Genomic DNA, 19,538 nt, shown 5'->3' with positions numbered 1-19,538 from the left:
AATAAGATGTAATCAAGAGTTTGAGAAAATGAAAGGTTTCAAGAATCATCCATATGCTTGTTTAATTACTTGGTTACTTGATTTACAAAAATACACAAGTAAATAGCTCACATCCCAACATTTACTTGGAAAATCTAACATTAAAGTCCATAGTCTTTTCTAACAAAAGTTCATTTGAGTTATAAAGTTCTTTTCTTTAAAAGCACAATGTTAGTCTTATGAAAAATTTAAAAATGGAAAAATACCCAAAGACAATAATGCAATAAAAGATTAGACATAAAATTAGGTATCAATATTACTTTTACTAATTAGAAGTACATAGAAAGAGCATGACTAATCCTATATACTATTAGCATAAGTAAATAAAGAAAACAAAATAAAAATGGAGATGAAAGAACATAAATAACTCAAAATTTTTACATTAAAAACATAGTAAATCAAAATAACAAAATAACATCACTAGCATATGGAATCATCCCTAACCTTCCTAGGAAGATTAGGCCATTATGCTCATGATTCTCACAAAATTCTAAGAAGAAAATATGAGAAGAAATTGAGTGGAAATTTTGCTATAGTTTCTCTACTCTAAAAATTACATACCAAATGTGAAGAAAGTGTCCATATTTATAGATGGAGAGAAGGACTAAAAAAAATAAACAACAAAATGAGGTTTACAAAATAAATCTGAAATATTAATAATAAAATATGATTTTGAAAAATCAAATTTTATTATTAATATTAACCTAGCTATTTTGGTGTATGGTCATTTTCTCATTTTCTAAAATACCACAAAAACATGAGCTTAAAAGCTCAAAATAACAATTTCCAAAGCCCAATACCCACAAATCATGGCTGGTGACACAAGAGGGTTTTGACCCATTTTCAGCCAATGAGGGAGTGCCACGTAGGTAGGCTGCTGGGAAGGTTTCGGATTGGACTGGACTGCTTTGGGCTGGCTGGAATGAAAGCTGAAGGGTGCCTTGGGCCGAACTGGGCCTGCGTGGGAATTGGAAGAGGCTGACTTTGGGCTGGCTGCTGCTGTTGAGGCAAATTTGGAAGACAAGTGTCCTCAAGCTGGGGTCACGTTTGATGCTTGGGAGAAGCTGGCTGGAAGTGCTGAAGAAGTCACGTTGGGCTGAGGGAGGCAAGGGCCTTCGGGGGCAGCTAGAGGCCTTGGTGATGCTGAAGCAGGCGGACAGGTGGCGCGAGGAGAAAAGAGGCAGGTGGCAGGCGCTGGGACTCGTGGCACGCTGGGGCGCGGACACCTGGCAGGGCCAGACTTGTGGTGGGCTCCAGGCGGTTGGGCCTCTTCTTCAATTGAGCTAGCTGCAAAACAACTAAATACTCTTTAAAAATGCCATTTTCAGCTTAATTCTTTTCTCTTTTCCTTTTTCTTTTATTTTGCTTTTATTAATGTCATAATGCACCATACTTTATACAAATTAAATTAAAATTAATATTTTTCTTTAAAGAAATATATCAAAATAATTTAAAGGAAATATTAATTAAAACTTAATTTAATTTATGCTTTAAGCTTAGTAAAATATCATTTTTAAGTACTAATCAGGCCTTATCAATAGTTCATCAACAGGCATACAAATATACAATTACGCCCTCAACGGGCCAAATTACCTAAATACCCCTGTGATAAAATGTGGACCCACATGCATGCATTTAACATCATATTATAATATAATTCACATAAACATGCACGTAATCATATATTAGCATAATAAATCAATTATGACCCTCCCGGCTTACTAATCCAACCATTAAACCTCATTAGGGATTTTGGGGCATTACAAATTTCCTTCATTTTTAAAAAAAAAGGTAAATACTCATTCAGTTCCTTGTGTTTTATCGAAATACATTATTGATACCCTATGTTTTCAATAATATTCTTCTGGTATCTTGTGATTTGAAATAGTACATATTTGGTACCCTGTACATAAATTTTATCAATATGACTAAATTGTCCTCAATTATGAGTTTCAAACTACTTAATTACATATAATTGATGGCAGTTTGGTATAGTCATATTGATAAAATTTTACTATTTAAATTTGAGTTTAGGGTACCAAATATGTACAATTTTAATTTGCAGGATGTCAGATGAACATTATTAAAAACATAAGGTACCAAGTCTGTACTTTGATAAAATACAGGGTACCAAATGGTTATATACCAAAAAAAAAAAAGAAAATATAGATTTTAAAGAAAAAAAAATATTAACCTTTCAAAGAGAAAAAAAAGTTAAAAGACAGAAAAATAAAAAATATGTATTTTATTTTTTATGATTAAGATTATCTTTAGTTAGTATTACATGGAGTAGTTGCTAGTCAATTATTTCTAATTAAACAAAAAACGTACTATTATTTATATCTAAGTTTAATTAGAATGTGACTTTTCAAATGCACCTTAATTAAAAAACATCTAAATTTGTATTAGAATACTTTAATTAACAAAAATCTTGTGTTCACATTTTTAATATAATTTCTAAAGTAATATTTTGAAAAGTATATTTTCATCATTACCTTTTAATTTGATCAAAGATTTATTTTAAAATAAAATAAAAATTAACAAAATATATGGGATATTTCATAATTTACTTGGAAATAATTTGAACAAGAAAATTCAATGAAAATTCTAAACCCCCACTTTTATGATAAAAGAGTGAAAATTTAGAATTTTCAAGAGCTTGACAACAAAAATAATCCACCATCCATTATTTTTCAAATTCTCTCCAACCAAAAAAAAAATACCTAATTTCATATAATAGTATCCAAGTAATTGTATTAACTACTGTAGTCACTATTATGGGGCACCCATATGCTGCTCAACACCATATGATGAGACATTCATAATTTGTGAATTTAATATGATGTCTCACATCGTCTATTATGAATTTGAATATATGGTGCCCAATACAAAATTATATCGATTGCCGTTTGATACATCACGTAGTGTGTTGGATTCCTAAATGTGACATATTAGTATGAACTCTTTTTTCAATCACTCAAGAATAAAAACTGTTGGCCTTTTCTCATTTTACCCAATGTTTAAGCAAGCTCCGGACCACTTGGGAGTGCTTCGTAGCCATCATGGTGTTTGATCTTCTTTTCAACAGGGATGCATTTCAGGACAACTGCAACTATCAAGCTGATTGATCCGATTCCCACGCTGAGTAGCCATAGTTGCCAGCTCAGTGGTACAGTACTGGCAAATGCCCCCAAAAACTCAACTATTATCACTTGGAAAGCCACTGTGACGATCATCACAGCAATAAATACCCAACTGCTAAACATGCCATGGAATATGTTTATCTTTTCAATATCACGGCTGTTTATCTCATTAAACACCTGCAGTAACAAAACGTGAAGGAGTATATATATACATTATGCCTTGTAACCAAAGATGGGATTAGTTGAGTACTTATCTGATGAGCATTTGGTTAGATATACCTGACAAAACACAAAAGCATTGAATATTAATGTGTTCAGAACCGCACTTGCATCTGAACCAGTTAGTCCCAGTAGCTTCTTTCCATCGAAATTGAGCAATGCAAGGACAATCAGTTGGTATATACTCTGACCAATGATATTCCTCCACATGGCCTTTGTGATGAAACTTGAACCCCTTCCTACTGGTGGCCTTTTCATTAGCTCATTGGTTGGAGGTTCTGTGGCCAGTGCCAATGCACCAAGAGTGTCCATAATCATGTTGACCCATAAAAGTTGCACAGCCGTAAGAGGAGCAGCTCCTGAAAGTGAGTGATATAGAGTTTTATCATTACTTAAGTAATGCTACTGTTATTGAGTGTTTTGAGTAGAGAAAAAGAATCAGCTAGACCAACGAACCTGAGATGCAAGCAGAGAAGAAATTGAGAACTAAAGCAACGACATTAACTGTTAACTGGAACTGAACGAACTTTTGAATGTTTATGTAAACCGAACGTCCCCATTTACCTACATTAACGATAGTTGAAAAATTGTCATCCATAATGATGACATCAGCATTTTCTTTAGCCACCTGCATAAATTATCAACTACAAAAGGTCAGGTTAAGCACATAAATATTTAAACCATCAAGTAGCAGAACAAGGCAACATATGCTATAAAGCATATTGAAATATAATCAATAACCACGTTCAAACTACAATATATTTCATCAATTGGTTGATACCCTACAAAGAAAAACTTGACAAAAAAAATGTGTTCATGTAGAAAGTAGTACTAGTTTCGAATGGCTGTTATACGAGTTCATAACTCTAGTAGTGGCATAATAATTTTGCACACCCAATAAGAGTAGCTTAAAAGATAGCAAAGCAAGATGTTGAGAGAGCTCCAAACTAGATTTAACTTGAAAACAAGAAAGCATTTGGCTACAGGGTTACACGCCTGTAAGCAAAAAGAAGATAAGAAATATGATACAGAATTCAATCTGAAAGAACTTCAACTTGGACTATCAAATAGTGATCATTGGTAAGCAGAAATAAGCACAAAACAAGGAAAAAGACACTTGAAATAATGAGGATACAAACATCTGTCCCAGCTAGTGAGGAAAACAAAAGAGCTAGTTTAAAGTATACAAACCTCTGTCCCAGCTATACCCATAGCAAGCCCGATGTCTGACTCATGCAATGCAGGAGCATCGTTGGTTCCATCACCAGTCACGGCAACAACCTCACCAAACATTTTTCTCAAATTGATCACCAAGGTGTGTTTGTCCGAGGGCGAAGATCGTGCCATAACCTGTGTCCATATGAAGCATAAAGAAAGTTGAACCATCTTATGTTACACATACATAGCGGAAAGAGAAAAATCGTTTTTGAACAGTAATTTACGAACCTGAATTTTGGGTATAACCTCTTTCATCTGTTCTGGAGACAAATTACGAAAATCTGGCCCTTCTATGGCCATACCACCTGGGGTGAGAATGCCACATTCCTTAGCTATGGCCTTGGCTGTGTTTATATTATCACCAGTAACCATTCTAACAGTTATTCCAGCAGCTAAACAAGTTTCAACTGCATTCTTTACTCCTGGGCGCACAGGATCCTTGATTCCAACAACTGCTACCAATGTATAACCATTATCAGGGATCTTGTTTTCATCAGAAAAGCCATCTATATCCTGGTAAGCCAAGCAGAGAGTTCTCAAAGCTTCTGAAGCAAAGGAATTTATAACTTCCGATATATAATTTACCTGTTGGTCAGATAAATCAATAGGTTCTCCATTTGAGCCTATAAACTTGTTACACATACTTAATATTATTTCTGATGCACCTTTGCAAAAAGCACGCTTACCGCCATTAGGACGAGCAACAAGTACAGACATCTTTTTCCTGGCTGAGTTGAAAGGTTCTATCTTAAGTATATTCATATCTTTACGCTGTGCTTTAAATTCAGCACCAAGAAGCAAGCCAAATTCTAATATTGCTGTTTCTGTGGGGGAACCGTAGATGGTGATCTTTCCATCTACATCAGCAACTTCACAACCAGTATTTTGAAATATCACTTGGAGTAGGATGCTTAAAGCCTCTTCAGAAATCTCAGATTTTACTACATTTTCACTCTCTTTACCTTTTACCTCTATAGATTTGTCAGATATCCATATTTTGTTAACCACCATATGGTTTGTAGTTAATGTTCCTGTTTTGTCAGTGCAAATGCAACTAGCAGAACCCATTGTTTCACATGCAGAAAGATGCCTCACAAGTGCCCTTTCACTCATTAATTTGCTCATTGCAAAAGCAAGGCTCAGTGTCACTGCCAATGGTAACCCTTCAGGAACTGCAACAACAATTATAGTTACTGCAATAGCAAAGTAATCCAAAAGAGTAAGTGCGTCAGCTGACGACCAAACAGTAATTTCATTGAGAAGTGCTTTGTTCACCAAAAATCTTGTTGTCAATACCAAAAAAGTTAACACAGCAAAACACAAACCAATTTTACCAATAATTGTAGCTACACCATTCAGCTTAACTTGTAGTGGGGTCTCATCATCTCCTCCCTCACTTAATGTCTCCATCAGCTTACCCCATTCAGTCCTCATCCCAACTGTTGTTACCAACATTTTTGCTGCTCCGTCCTGCACTTTGGTTCCACATAGAAGAAAAGGTTTCCCTTCATCTACATTAACTGGCTCACTCTCACCTGACAAGCTTGATTCATCAATCAGCAAACAATAACCTGATATAAAAATCCCATCAGCTGGAACTTGATCTCCAATTGACAAATGGACAATATCTCCAACAACTAAGTCATAAATGGAAAGTTTCTGTCTTTTCCCATCTCTAGTGACATGAACAAAGATCTTTTTTTTCTCCTCATCCAAACGTTTGAATTGCAAGGATTGCCTGTAGTCACTTGTGGCAGTAACCATGACGACCAAGATAATACTAAGTAAGATTCCCAAGCCATCATACATGCCCTTTGGAAGCCCTTCTGTGGCGACTCCTACACCTATAGAAACCGCAGCGCATACCATAAGAATGATTAGTGTTAAGTCGTGTATTGCTTCCCATACAAACATCCAAAATGTTCTAGCTTGTTTCTCTGCATAACGATTAAGTCCATAAACCTTCTGCCTGATAGGTATATCCTTTTCGCTAACTCCATCATCTAGGGAGTCCACCTTAACTTTTCTTGCTATTCCAGGTACTCCACCATGTACATTCATGGCCCGTACATCATGGCTACGTATGATAGCTGCCAGCTCATCTGGGTGAACATCAAAACCTGCATCTCTGGCCTCTTGAGACAACTTGAACTCAATCCGACCACCAGCTGCACATCACAAACTCAAATTAAACAATATATAATACAAGGAGACAAAAGAATCTTACTGAGCAAAGATAATACCATCAATGAACTGCAATGCTGCCTTCTGAACATAGAGGGCAACTCGTATTTTTTCCTGGTAAAGAAAATTAATATTGAAGATGGTAAGTGAAAAATAAAAACACTGGCGAGGGGCATTGAAAGTGAGCTACAGGTGAATAACCAATTTCATAATTTGAAATTTCGTAGAAAGATTTTCATGTTCTGCATGAAAAAAAAATAATGTAAAACGTGAAAATAAACAAAAATTTAGTGGAGATCTCATAATTGTGAAACAACCTTAGAAGCAGAATACTCAGTCATCCTTTGTTTGCCAAACAGTAAAATATATTGTTTAAAAAAATGATAATTCATGAATGAATGAAAAATGACAATTGGCTCTTAAATAATGATAATGCATGCATTGGCTCTTCATGCATTGGCTCTTCGTGCATTGGCTCTTTAAAAATGATAATTCAAGCATTGACTAGTAGTTTAAAAGTGCATGATAGCATAGACTTCACGTGTCATAAAACAGTGTATAATAAAATAGCATGAATGGTGGCTAACTCGTGTTTAATTCTTTGATAGATTTATTAACAAATAACTATGAGGACCTGTTCGAAATGTTCAATAGAAGAGGATTGGATTGGTAAATTTCATCAAGTATTTTGTTCATGTAAATAAAGCGGATGTATTGAAAAAATAACTAATCCTCTTGGCAAGAAATAAATAGTTCTGTCCATTAAAAACGTTAGAAGAGTTTTATCATATTTTATCCTTAGTAGTCATACATATTATTCCTCTTCTTATAATTTACAAACGAGCAACCATCTAGTTTATAATATCTCAATCACAAAACAATGATATCGTCATATTTTAATCACAAAACAAGATCTAAGAAAATTAGCTTCATTATTAATAAGGTATAATTTAAAAGACAAAAGTTCAGTATAATAATGGATTAGATAAAACTAGTATGTGAACCAGAGACACCCTTCTATTAATCAAAGATTAGTTAACGGGTGGCAAACTACAAAAGGCTTTGTGATATGCAGCAAAAAAGAAAGAAAAAACTAACTTCTTTATCAAAGTAAGTATGGAATCGCCAATCACCATGGGGTGGTTGGGACCTTGGGTATGGTAACCCGTGGTTGGGGGTTCAAAACCCCTAATCCCATTTGTGAATATATATATATATATAATGTTGTGTATATATGTTATTGTATTATATTTGAGTTTGGGTTGGGTTATGTTTGTTAGAAACCTGCTAAAGGATAAAGCATGTGAATTGTTATTGTAAAACTAAAGTGTCTTATTTGATGGACAATGCTTGGCTTGAGAATTGTTATTGTAAAATTGGCTTCTAACATAGCATGTTTTGTAACATGTAATTTTCTAAAAAAGAAGGGTCGGTATGAAATCTAGAAAACTAGCATCAGAAAATGGTGCCAAGACGAAAATGACATGAAGTTGATTGCTAAGCAAAAAACACGACAATCTAGCTTATCAAGTTGTTACAATTACAAAGATAAACGTGAGTCCCACACACTGTCGTATAGTACCTTTTTTTTCTTTTCTTTTTGAGATAATAAAGCTATACAGTATTTGAACACTATAATACGGCATATGTCGACGTCAATAAATTGACCAAACGCTCATGTCAAAAACCCACATACAACGAAATGTGACAACTGACAAGCCGTGTACGAACCATATTAGTTTTATCGATGAAGCAACCGCATAAAGCGACACACAACCATAATAAATAAGCAACAATAGACTTGAAAACCAAAATAAAAGCATTTAAACTAGCAGAAAATAACAAAATTAAATCATTAACCTAAAATTAAATATCATAAAATTAGATTAAGCATCAGACTTCTAATTTAGAAAAATTGCGATAGGCCAACACAATCTAGGGTAGAAGACTGTTAGGTCCAAAATATTCATCCCAAATATATTTTCTTTAGCATATTAGTGAATCAGTGTGTTTCATTAAGTAAGAGGCGAAAATATTCAGGAGCCACAAAACATAGGCGAACCATCTGTCTGGCATCTGCGGTTTGGGTCTGTAAGAAGACATTTTGGAGGGAAATTCTATTATACTGATGACCAATCAGGGAGTTCTTCTCAGCTTGATGTGTTTTAATTTTTTCTATAAATATCATGAGTGAGGATTCATTTGGGAGAATTCTTACTTAAGCTTCAGAGTGTCTTTCTGGTAGGTACCTCCAGGCAATTCGACGGTCATCAGAGATCTCATCTTGGTAGGAAAAGATCGGTGAATCAACAAAATGTGAGAGGATACTTCCAGAAATAGAAAGATCAAATTGTTGCATCAACAATTTGACGCCATTTGTGGAAAACAAAAGATTCAAGAATTGGTTCTAAAACTTCACTTGATTCTGACAGGAAGAACGATCCCTCCCCAAAGAGCGAAGTCTGGTGAAATCAAGAATCCATTTAATGAAAAAACATGCCGCCAAAAACCAACAGAACAACAACCACGACTTCTACAGCTGCAGCTACTGTCGATATTAGTGAACAGGTGGACAAGATGTGTCGACTGATGGAGGCCAGCCAATAGTAGTCTAACGAGGCCATCAAAATGTTGAAGGAATGGAAGCGAAAATTGCTGAATTGAAGGAGAATGTCGAGCTTCGGAAGAACCAAGACAAAAATGAGTCCAATGCTGATCGGTCCGAAACTCCCATTGTCATAATCGAGCCGCCCAAAGAAGACATTCCTCGTAAGAGGTCTGGGTCCCAGGCTGCAAGACCACTGTCACCTGTTTGCTATCAAACTAAGGCAACTGATCATCATGCAGACCCACAAGAAACACGTAAAGAGCCAGACGCAGAGCAACCACGAGCCTACCTCACTGCCGCTAAACTTGGATGCCCGCGACCCACTAGTGGAACTGAGCCAGGAGCAACAAATGAGAGCGCGACACCAATAGGCAGATTCTTGGAGAATTGGAAGAAGAGATGATACGAAAAGTAATGCAGATATTCTCCGAGACAAGACCCCAATGGATTTATCAGAATTAGTCATAAGGGAATTATGACTTAAGCATCAGAGTGTATTTCTGGCAGGTATCTCCAAGCGATTCGACTATCATCGAAAATTCCATTTTGATAAGAGAAGATCAGAGAAATGTGAGAGAATACTTCCAAAAATATAAAGATCAAAATTATTCCATCAACAAAGACAATACATAACCACGTGATCAGAACACAACTAACTAAAATAAGCAGAACCCTACAAATCAATGGTACCGAACTGTATGATTAGACCACAACTACCCTACTAATCAATAGTACCGAACTGTACGTACATGCTTTAAATAGCTTTTTTTTTTCTTCTAATTATTCCGCTTTTTCATTTATTTTTTTTATTCTGACAATATAAGAAACTTCGAGGAAGTTTCGCCTTTTGTCATCATTATGAAAAAAGTCAAAAGTTGATTTTGTACCACTGGAGCACTGCCCCACCCATCCCCACCGCTACAGCTACGTACATCATTTTTTAATTTATTGTATTTGCGTATTTTTTTGGAAATTTGTGCGCCTGGTTTTTAACACAACAAAATATTTTTCAATATATTCTTCGTCTCAATCGAAACAGTTGCTCTCGCTGGCTTTAACAAAAAATTAAATTTAAAAAATTATTTTGATAATTTTTGTAAAATAATAAATTAGAGAATTGCTATTTTCCCTAAAAATAAGGAACAAAAACTTTTTTTTGGACGATCCATTACCATATTTTACTGAAATTGGTCTTAAAAAAATTTCAATAATTTATAACATTATTGAAAAGAATGAAAATTTTTAAGTCCCAATCAATATTATTAGCCAAGTAAGCTCGGCTATATAATTCTATCGGATTGCACAAAATTATTGTTACTTGCCAGAAACGCAAGAGCATAATAACGTCCAAGTTTTTAATCCCTAAAAACATACATCTTTACTTGCACAGAATTATATAATATAATTCTATTAAAAGAGAACTCAAATCTTTAGTTTCCATTTTTAAGCATTAATTATTATATTCTTAAGCTTCATTTTTTCTAATCGATTAACCCCTCATCCTAGATGTGTAAACAAGTGGATAGCTAGGGTTACGTTTTTTCTTCTTCACAAATTGATGTTTTTAGTTTTAATATTATTATGGGGAACCATGTGTTCAACACCATTTGTTCAAGAGATATTTGCATAGTTAATTACCTAATATCTTTTATAAACACTTCAATACCATAATTTATATTTACTAGAATTGGTATGTAAGCTAACACTTTTTTAAAATATTGTGATCCAGTTTTACCTTATTTATATTTTTATTTATTAATTAAATTTTAATCCTTTTTATAAGGAAGGTTGGCATATATACTTTTCTTATTTATTTCTAATTCCCTAATTTTTTTTTCATGGTTGGATATATGTAGTGAGAGATTCATATTAATATATACATAATATATATTATATAATATTAGTTTCACTTGGATGAGAGCCATGCTCACTAGTGTAAAAATATATTATATAATTCCCTAACTAGTGTAAAAATCAATATGGCTGGGACGAAGAAGAAGACCCATGCTCACTCACAAGTGGTTGTCAAAGAAGCTCAAAAGAAAAATACTAATGTGTTTTCTAATTTTATTAAGCTATCTTATTTCGTTTTTTTATGTGTGTGAATGTTGTAATTCATTTATATTTTAATGTATAAATTTTCCATGTTTTGTTCGTTGTTTTGATTATTCTGTAAAAGAATTTCTAAACAAATTCTATAATTTTGTTGGTTAAATGTGTTTTGTTGTTATAAATATTATCGTTTATTTTTAGTCAATGGATATATATATATTTTTTTAAATATTTAATGTTTTGAGTTAGTGTATTTTTTTTTTTAATTTTAACAGTATAGTTTATTCTTTTATTTTTGTTGCTTCGGTGTGTTTTGTTGTTATAAATATTATTGTTTATTTTTAGTCAGCGTATATATTTATCTTCTGAAATTATAACGTTATAAGTTAGTAGATATGTTTATTTTTAGTCAATTATGGATGAATTTATTTTTAAAAAATTTATAACATAATTGATTATTCTTTTGTTTTTACTGGTTAGAGATGTTTTGTTATTAATAACATTATTGTTTTCTAGTGAATGGATAAGTTTATTTTTTGAGTACACAAGTAAACTTGTTTGTTTACAAGGAGACATTTTTTATTTTATTTTTCAAGTGATATATCAACTATTGGCATTGTGCTTAATATGGTGGTGTATTCATTTTTATACAAGAGATTTCAAAATTTGAGATGGGTAGAGGTTTGAATTTATATATTGAATAATTGTAAATTATTATGGTTTTTATTGATTGACATTATCAATTGGTTCAAAATAAAAATGGAAAGAATCAAAATCAAACCGATTGATTATATAGGAATATTTTTTTATTATGAATCATGTTTTGTATATTATAATGTAATTATAATATCTTATAATATTAATATAAATCTTTTTGTACATAAATATAAAAAGACTTTAAATTTTATCAATCTGGCATTATCAAATGATGTTAGAACTATAAGAAATCCAAATGCTCTTCCAAATTATCCAGAAGATAATCCAAAGAGGACGAGTCCTTGGTCCATTTCACAAAGACATCCAAATCTAATCCATACTCCACTCACATAAGCCCAAGTCATCAAATGGTACCAACCCTATCACACGATTACTATTGAGCCAAAAAAAAATATTATTACCACAACACAAGACAACCTATGGAATTGTAACTGGTCCATTATCAACTTGGTATGCCCGTCTAACAGTCCATAAAAAAAAAAAAGCTCAAGGACCATATGTATGCCAGCCGTGCGATACACAGGTCACAAGTCACAGCTATCCTCGTTCTTTTAAATTTTTTTTTTTTAAAAATAGGGCCATTTTTTCCCACCACATTAAATTTAATTGTTGGAACTTGGATTTGGATTTAGGAAAGAAAACAAAATCAGGGATTTCATGTTTGGAAAAAAGAAAAAAAATATATAATTACAGGTATTGATTGATTGTTCTTTCCAAAAATCCAAGTTCAAATCAGAGTTGGAAAAAGACAGGATGGAAGAGGGAACAATGTCGAGAATGGCAAGGCAGAGTGCACAAATTTAAAAATGTGGAGAGCACAAATTTAAAAATCCAAATTAGCGGAGAATGGCAGAGTGCACAAATTTAAAATTGTGGAGAGTACCAAAGGACGATAGATATGAATGAATGGTCAAAATGAATTCTTCCAAAATATTATTTTGGTTTATTTAAGTTGTGTTGGTAACACTTAAAAAAAAAAAAAAAATTGTTTATTTAATTAAAAATTTGATAATTAAACATAAAATGTGTTTGGCTTATTATTTTTTAAAATTTTAATTAAAATTTATTAAATTTTGAAAATATAATTTTTTCACTTTCAAATTTTTTTTAAAAATAAAAATAAAAGTCTTATTTTTTTTAAAAAATGAAGAAACAAAAATAAAATAATATTTTTATTTTTGTGTTTAAAAAATTCAAAAACAAAAATTTTACCAAACACAACGTTAGATTTAGCAAGATATATTTCATGTTTTATTTTTTTAAATATTCAATAATAATTTTATGATTTGTAAATTTAATTTTTTTTAATAAAATAAATTTATTTTTGGTATAATACCATTGATATAATTTTAGTTAATTATAATATTTTAAATTATATTTTATTATAATAAAATACAAATATTAAAAAAATAAACAAAATCAACTGAGAGTTAATTTTAGAAAATTTTATAAAATAAAAAATTATTATTGGAATTCTTAAAAATTAAATAATCGAATATGGTATCTTATCTAATTAAATAATTAGGATTAAAATAATAATTTTTTACTTCTAAAAATATATAAAATGAAAAATAGGTAACAAAATGATGAAATTATGCAAAAATAAACTAGACACACAAATATTATCCACCATCTTTACCTACAATAATACAGTAATGTAAATTTTTATCTATCATTACTCTAACTAACCTATAAATATACAATTTTCATAATATATTAATGTAGAAATTATACTAGATATGTCTTTTTTTGCTACTTAATTTTTGTATGGCAATTTGTATATTATTATTGTTTATATAGTTTTTTTCTCAATTTTAGAAAGTTTTATATACAGTTTTATGAGAAAATCTGAAACTTAATAAATAAAAAAGAGTATGATTTTTCAAAAATTAAGTTTAGAAATGTAGGAATATAGTTAGCCCAAATTTTTATATATTAACTATTAAAAATCAATATTTTCAAAAGTTCCCTAAATTAATTTTGCATTTAAGCTTATGAGAACCATTTTAGAAATTTGAAATAATAATTTTATTTTATAAATTCCACCCTAATTAAACCTATCGGCGATAATGTTTTTTGAAAAATAAACAATAATATGATTATTATTATTTTATTTATGATAAATTTTATAAAACAAATAATTAAATCTAATATTTAATGAACAAATTATATTTATTTATTTCGTCCCCCTCCCACTACTAAATTTAGACGAATATAAAATATAAACATTTTAAATTATATTTAAGTAAAACATAACATAACTTAATTATACTGTTAAAACTAATTTCACCAAATAAAGATTTCGTCCAAATTGCTCAGTCAGAAAGAACCCAGAATACTGTGGAAGAAGAACCCTATAAAATCGGAAAAGTATAAAATAGCATTAAAAGCGGCCCAGCCCAAGCGGCCCAGCCCAAGTGGCCGATTTTCAATGCGGAACAACCATTTATTACTAAATAAATGTCATGATTTATCTATTTTAAGAAACTCAGCCAAAAAATACAACGACATTTTACTGAGACTATCCTCTCTGTTTGGATAACGAGAAAATAATAAAGAAGTTAAAGCTCAGATCTAAGAAAAGGTGAACAGAGAAGTCTTCTCCCTTGTTTTTTTGCTTTTCGTAAAAATCATAAAGTAAATGCCAAAGAAGCATCAGAACTCAGTCATTGAGTAAAAGCATGCCAAACAGGAGAATCAACAACTTCGAATCGATGTCATTCTCCTATTTGCTTATCAAGATAAAAGGAAAAAAAGCAAGTGGTTATTTGCTTCCGATTTTCCCGCTTTTTCTCGGGAAAAAAAAACAGAGGAAACGATTTTTTTTTTGAAGAGCTTCAGAGCCAAAATCGTAGATCTAACCATACTCAAACGCACAAAATCAAGAAACAAATAACTGTAAATCGCCAAGCAATTTACATACATACAGAGAAATATATATAGAGAGAGAGAGAGTGAGTGAGTATAAACTAAACCTGGATACTCTTCCTCTTCTTCTGAGCCTCCGAACGCTTAACGAGATCAGCCACATGTCGAAACCGTCGGCGAGGGTTTCTGACAAGAGCTACGGCGGATCTCCATCTTAGCTGAGCCTCAGCCGACGGGTGCTTGGACTCGACTGAGAATTCTTTGAGAAAATAGTCCTCCATAATATCTTCACTTGTATTTTCTATAAGAATCTGAACCAGAATACAACTAAGAAGACGACAAAGAAAGGTAGATGATCGTATCGCCGGTGTTGAGTTGTCTGCAAAAGATTTGCCCCATTGAAAGAGCCGCTAGAGAAGATAGAAACTCCGCATTAAATACATTTATTATTTATTGTCTCTCTTTTTCTTTTATTTATTATTTTTTATTTTTTCAATTGATACTCTTTTATTTCATTGAAATATAAATTTCTTACCTATTTAACACGAAAAATTCTTCTTCGGTATCCTATGAATATAAGGTCAGGTCAATTCTTATATTCTACTTTTGTCAATAATTTAACTATTTTTTTTTTTAAATTGCGTTTATTTATTATTGGGAATATACTTATTTGGTATCCTATGTTTTTGCAAAATATTATTTTGTTACCCTCTGTTTTCAATAATGCTTATATAGTACCATGTATTTTAAAATCGTACATATTTGGTACCCTAAACTTAGAATTGATAGATAAAATTTTGTCAATATGATCAAACTGTTATCAGTTATATTAAATTATGTAATTAAATTTAAATTAGTAACTTACATAATTGACAGCAATTTGATTAAATTGACAAAATTTTATCTATCAAATTTGAGTTTAGGGTACCAAATATGTCCGATTTTAAAATACAGGGTACCATATAAGCATTATTGAAAACAGAGGGTACCAAAATGATACTTTGTAAAAACATAGGGTACCAAATGAGTATATTCCCTTTATTATTTAGAAGATTCTATGGTAGGGACTCAAAATAAGACTCACCATGAAGCTCTCCATGGGGCGCTCCAGTGTTGTTTGTCAATAAGAAGGACGGGACTCTGAGGATGTGCATCGACTACAGAGAATTGAACAAGTTGACTATTAAGAATAAGTATCCACTACCAAGGATTGATGACTTGTTCAATCAGCTGCAAGGTAAGACTGTGTTCTCAAAGATTGATCTTCGATCTGGTTATCACCAGCTGAGGATCAAGGATGAGGATATACCAAAGACGGCATTCCGGACACGTTATGGGCATTATGAGTTCTTTGTCATGTCTTTTGGTTTGACCAATGCCCCAGCAGCTTTTATGGATCTGATGAACAGGGTGTTCAAGGATTTTTTCGACCAGTTTGTCATTGTCTTCATCGACGACATCTTGGTATACTCCAGCTCAGAGGCAGAGCATGAGCAGCACCTTCGACAAGTTTTGCAGAGATTAAGGGAACATCAGCTGTATGCTAAGTTTAAGAAATGTGAGTTCTGGCTACCAGAGGTGACCTTTCTTGGACATATAGTCGGGGCAGAAGGAATCAAGGTGGATCCGTCCAAGGTGGAGGCAGTTAGGGATTGGCCGAGGCCAAGGAATGCCTCGAAGGTGCGGAGTTTCCTTGGGTTGGCTGGTTATTATAGGCGGTTTGTTGAGGGATTCTCGAAGATTTCTTCGCCGATGACAGAGTTAACAAGAAAGAATCAGAAGTTCGTCTGGTCAGAGAAGTGTGAGAACAGCTTTCAAGAGTTGAAGCGACGGCTTATTTATGCGCCTGTGTTGAGTCTTCCTTCGGAGGAAGGAAAGTTCGTGGTCTACTGTGACGCATCGAGGTTGGGTTTAGGCTGTGTGCTGATGCAGAATGAGAAAGCTATAGCCTATGCGTCTCGACAGCTGAAGGAGTATGAGCAGAGATATCCGACTCATGATTTGGAGTTAGCGGCGATTGTGTTTGCCCTGAAGGTGTGGCGACATTATCTGTATGGAGAGAAGTGCGAGATCTTTACTGATCATAAGAGTCTGAAGTATTTCTTCACGCAGAAGGATCTGAATATGAGGCAGAGACGTTGGTTAGAGTTGGTTAAGGATTATGATTGTGACATTCTTTACCATCCTGGGAAGGCCAACGTAGTGGCAGATGCATTGAGTCGGAGGGGCCCAGGACAGTTGTATAGTTCTACTCAGATCTCGAGAGAATTGGCTGATGAGATGGTTAGGGCAAAGATAGAACTGGTGGTAGGCCAGTTAGCCAATATTACTCTACAGTCGACCCTGTTGGAGCAGATCAAGGAGGGACAGTTGGTGGATGTGCAGTTGCAGGATAGTAGGTAGCATGCCTTAGTGGGGACAGCTAAGGATTACTCAGTTTCGGAGATAGGTTTGCTCCGGTATCAGGGACGGATATGCGTTCCAGCAGATGAGGGGATTAGGCGTGAAATACTGGATGAGTCCCATACTACACCATACTCACTTCATCCGGGTACCACGAAGATGTATCAGGATCTACGGACATTATATTGGTGGCCCGGGATGAAGAAGGATGTAGTTGAGTATGTATCTAGGTGTCTAACCTGTCAGCAGGTTAAGGTTGAGCATCAGCGACCAGCGGGATTGCTTCAGCCTTTGGGTATCCCGGAAGGGAAGTGGGAGGATATTACGATGGATTTCGTGGGAGGATTACCCAGGACAGTTGGACTTCATGACTCGGTGTGGGTGATAGTGGATAGATACACCAAGTCAGCTCATTTCCTACCCAGGACAGTTGGACTTCATGCAGAGTTGTATGTGAGGGAGATAGTTCGTCTCCATGGGGTTCCAAAGTCTATTGTATCTGATCGAGACCCTATCTTTACCTTTAAGTTCTGGGGAGCTCTGCAGAGAGCCATGGGGACTCAGTTGAAATTTAGCACAGCTTTTCATCCTCAGACTGACGGACAGTCTGAGAGGACGATTCAGGTATTAGAAGACATGCTTAGGGCATGTGTGATTGACTTTGAGGGTTCGTGGAGTAAGTATCTTCCATTGGTTGAGTTTTCATATAACAACAGTTATGAGTCCACAATTGGGGTGGCTCCTTATGAAATGTTATACGGAAGGAAGTGCAGATCACTTGTTCACTGGGATGAGATAGGTAAGAGAAGGTATTTGCGGCCAGATATGGTTCAGAAGACTAGCGAGGCCATTGAAAAGATTCGAGCTAGGATGCTTGCCTCGCAGAGTAGACAGAAAAGCTACGCTGATCCTAAGCGTAGGAACGTGGAGTTCCAGGTTGGGGACCACGTGTTTTTGCAAGTTTCACCGTTGAGGGGTGTGAGGAGATTTGGAGCGAAGGGCAAGTTGAGCCCTCGGTTCGTTGGACCCTTTGAGATTCTAGAGAAAGTTGGGCAGGTGGCTTATAGGCTGGCCTTGCCACCGTCCTTATCAGGGGTTCATAACGTGTTTCACGTCTCTATGCTACGGAAGTATGTTTCTTATACTACGCATGTGTTGAGGCATGAGGACTTGGAGCTGCAGGCAGATTTTTCCTACGAGGAGAGACCAGTTCAAATTCTAGATCGGAAGGATAAAGTTTTGCGGAACAAGACGATTCTGTTAGTGAAAGTGTTATGGAGGAATAGCAAGGTCGAGGAAGCGACCTGGGAGTTGGAGACGGTGATGCAGGATCAGTATCCCGAGCTATTCAGGTAAATTTCGAGGACGAAATTCTCATTAGGAGGGGATAGTTGTAACGACCCAAATTCGCTAATAAGGCTTAAGGGCCTTGATTAGTGTGCCAGGAGGGCATTATTGGAATAATTGTGATTTAATGAATAATTATGTATTTAATATTGTTTATATGATTATAATATGTGGTATATGATATGTGATATATGTGAGAACCACATTATTATGTGGACAGGTTCGTTGAGCACGACTCAAGACGATTCTAGGGTCAGATAGCGGAAAAGTCACAATGGGGTTTAAGTTATGACTTTGGAGAAGTCGGGGATGTTATTAGATAACGGATAGTGAATTGGGTTACCGGGATATGAAAATAAATATATGGAGATATATTTGAGGTTAGGTTGTCTAGGCGGGAATAATGGGGGATTTTACCATTTTGGCCTCGGGGACGGTTCCGGCACCCCGAGCCTCGGGATCAGTGTAACACGTGAGACAGACTAAAGGAAACCTTTAGAAGAAAAACATAAACCGACTTAATTTAGACTCAGCTCTCTCTCTCTCACGCTTAAGGAAAACAAAGGGGAAAACCAGGGGAAGAAAACACAGAAGATCAAAGGGGGAAACAAGCTGGGATTCTGTGATTTGAGGTGAGGAATTGAAGGTCTAGCTCAGGGGTTTGTTAAGCACTAGAACAGGGATTAAGGTAAGCATCTAAACATCTTTTCTGTGGTTGAATTTTGTGCTCTAGTTGGATT

The 19,538-nt window shown here is 34.2% G+C and overlaps 1 protein-coding gene across 1 annotated transcript; it reads right to left on the bottom strand.

Moving 5' to 3' along the window:
* Positions 1-2,698: 2,698 nt before the first annotated feature.
* Positions 2,699-15,492, bottom strand: LOC133831503 (putative calcium-transporting ATPase 11, plasma membrane-type). The gene is made up of 7 exons (XM_062261835.1): positions 15,156-15,492; positions 6,863-6,917; positions 4,848-6,787; positions 4,593-4,751; positions 3,858-4,029; positions 3,462-3,760; positions 2,699-3,359 (listed from the first exon to the last, which is right to left on the bottom strand). Exons 1-7 carry the CDS (start codon positions 15,327-15,329, stop codon positions 3,060-3,062), a joined length of 3,099 nt encoding a protein of 1,032 aa, XP_062117819.1. The 5' UTR covers positions 15,330-15,492; the 3' UTR covers positions 2,699-3,059.
* Between the last annotated feature and the right edge of the window lie 4,046 nt (positions 15,493-19,538).

This window comes from Humulus lupulus, chromosome 4 (genome assembly GCF_963169125.1).
Source record: "Humulus lupulus chromosome 4, drHumLupu1.1, whole genome shotgun sequence".
NCBI classification, from domain to species: Eukaryota; Viridiplantae; Streptophyta; class Magnoliopsida; order Rosales; family Cannabaceae; genus Humulus; species Humulus lupulus.
This window is presented reverse-complemented; position numbering and strand designations above follow the sequence as displayed.

Coding starts and splice junctions, on each gene's coding strand:
- LOC133831503 (XM_062261835.1), bottom strand. CDS start 15,329: ATGGAGGACTATTTTCTCAAAGAATTCTCAGTCGAGTCCAAGCACCCG. Junction 6,788..6,862: donor AGCATTGCAGTTCATTGATG/GTATTATCTTTG, acceptor TGTGATGTGCAG/CTGGTGGTCGGATTGAGTTC. Junction 3,360..3,461: donor ATGCTTTTGTGTTTTGTCAG/GTATATCTAACC, acceptor TTGTTACTGCAG/GTGTTTAATGAGATAAACAG.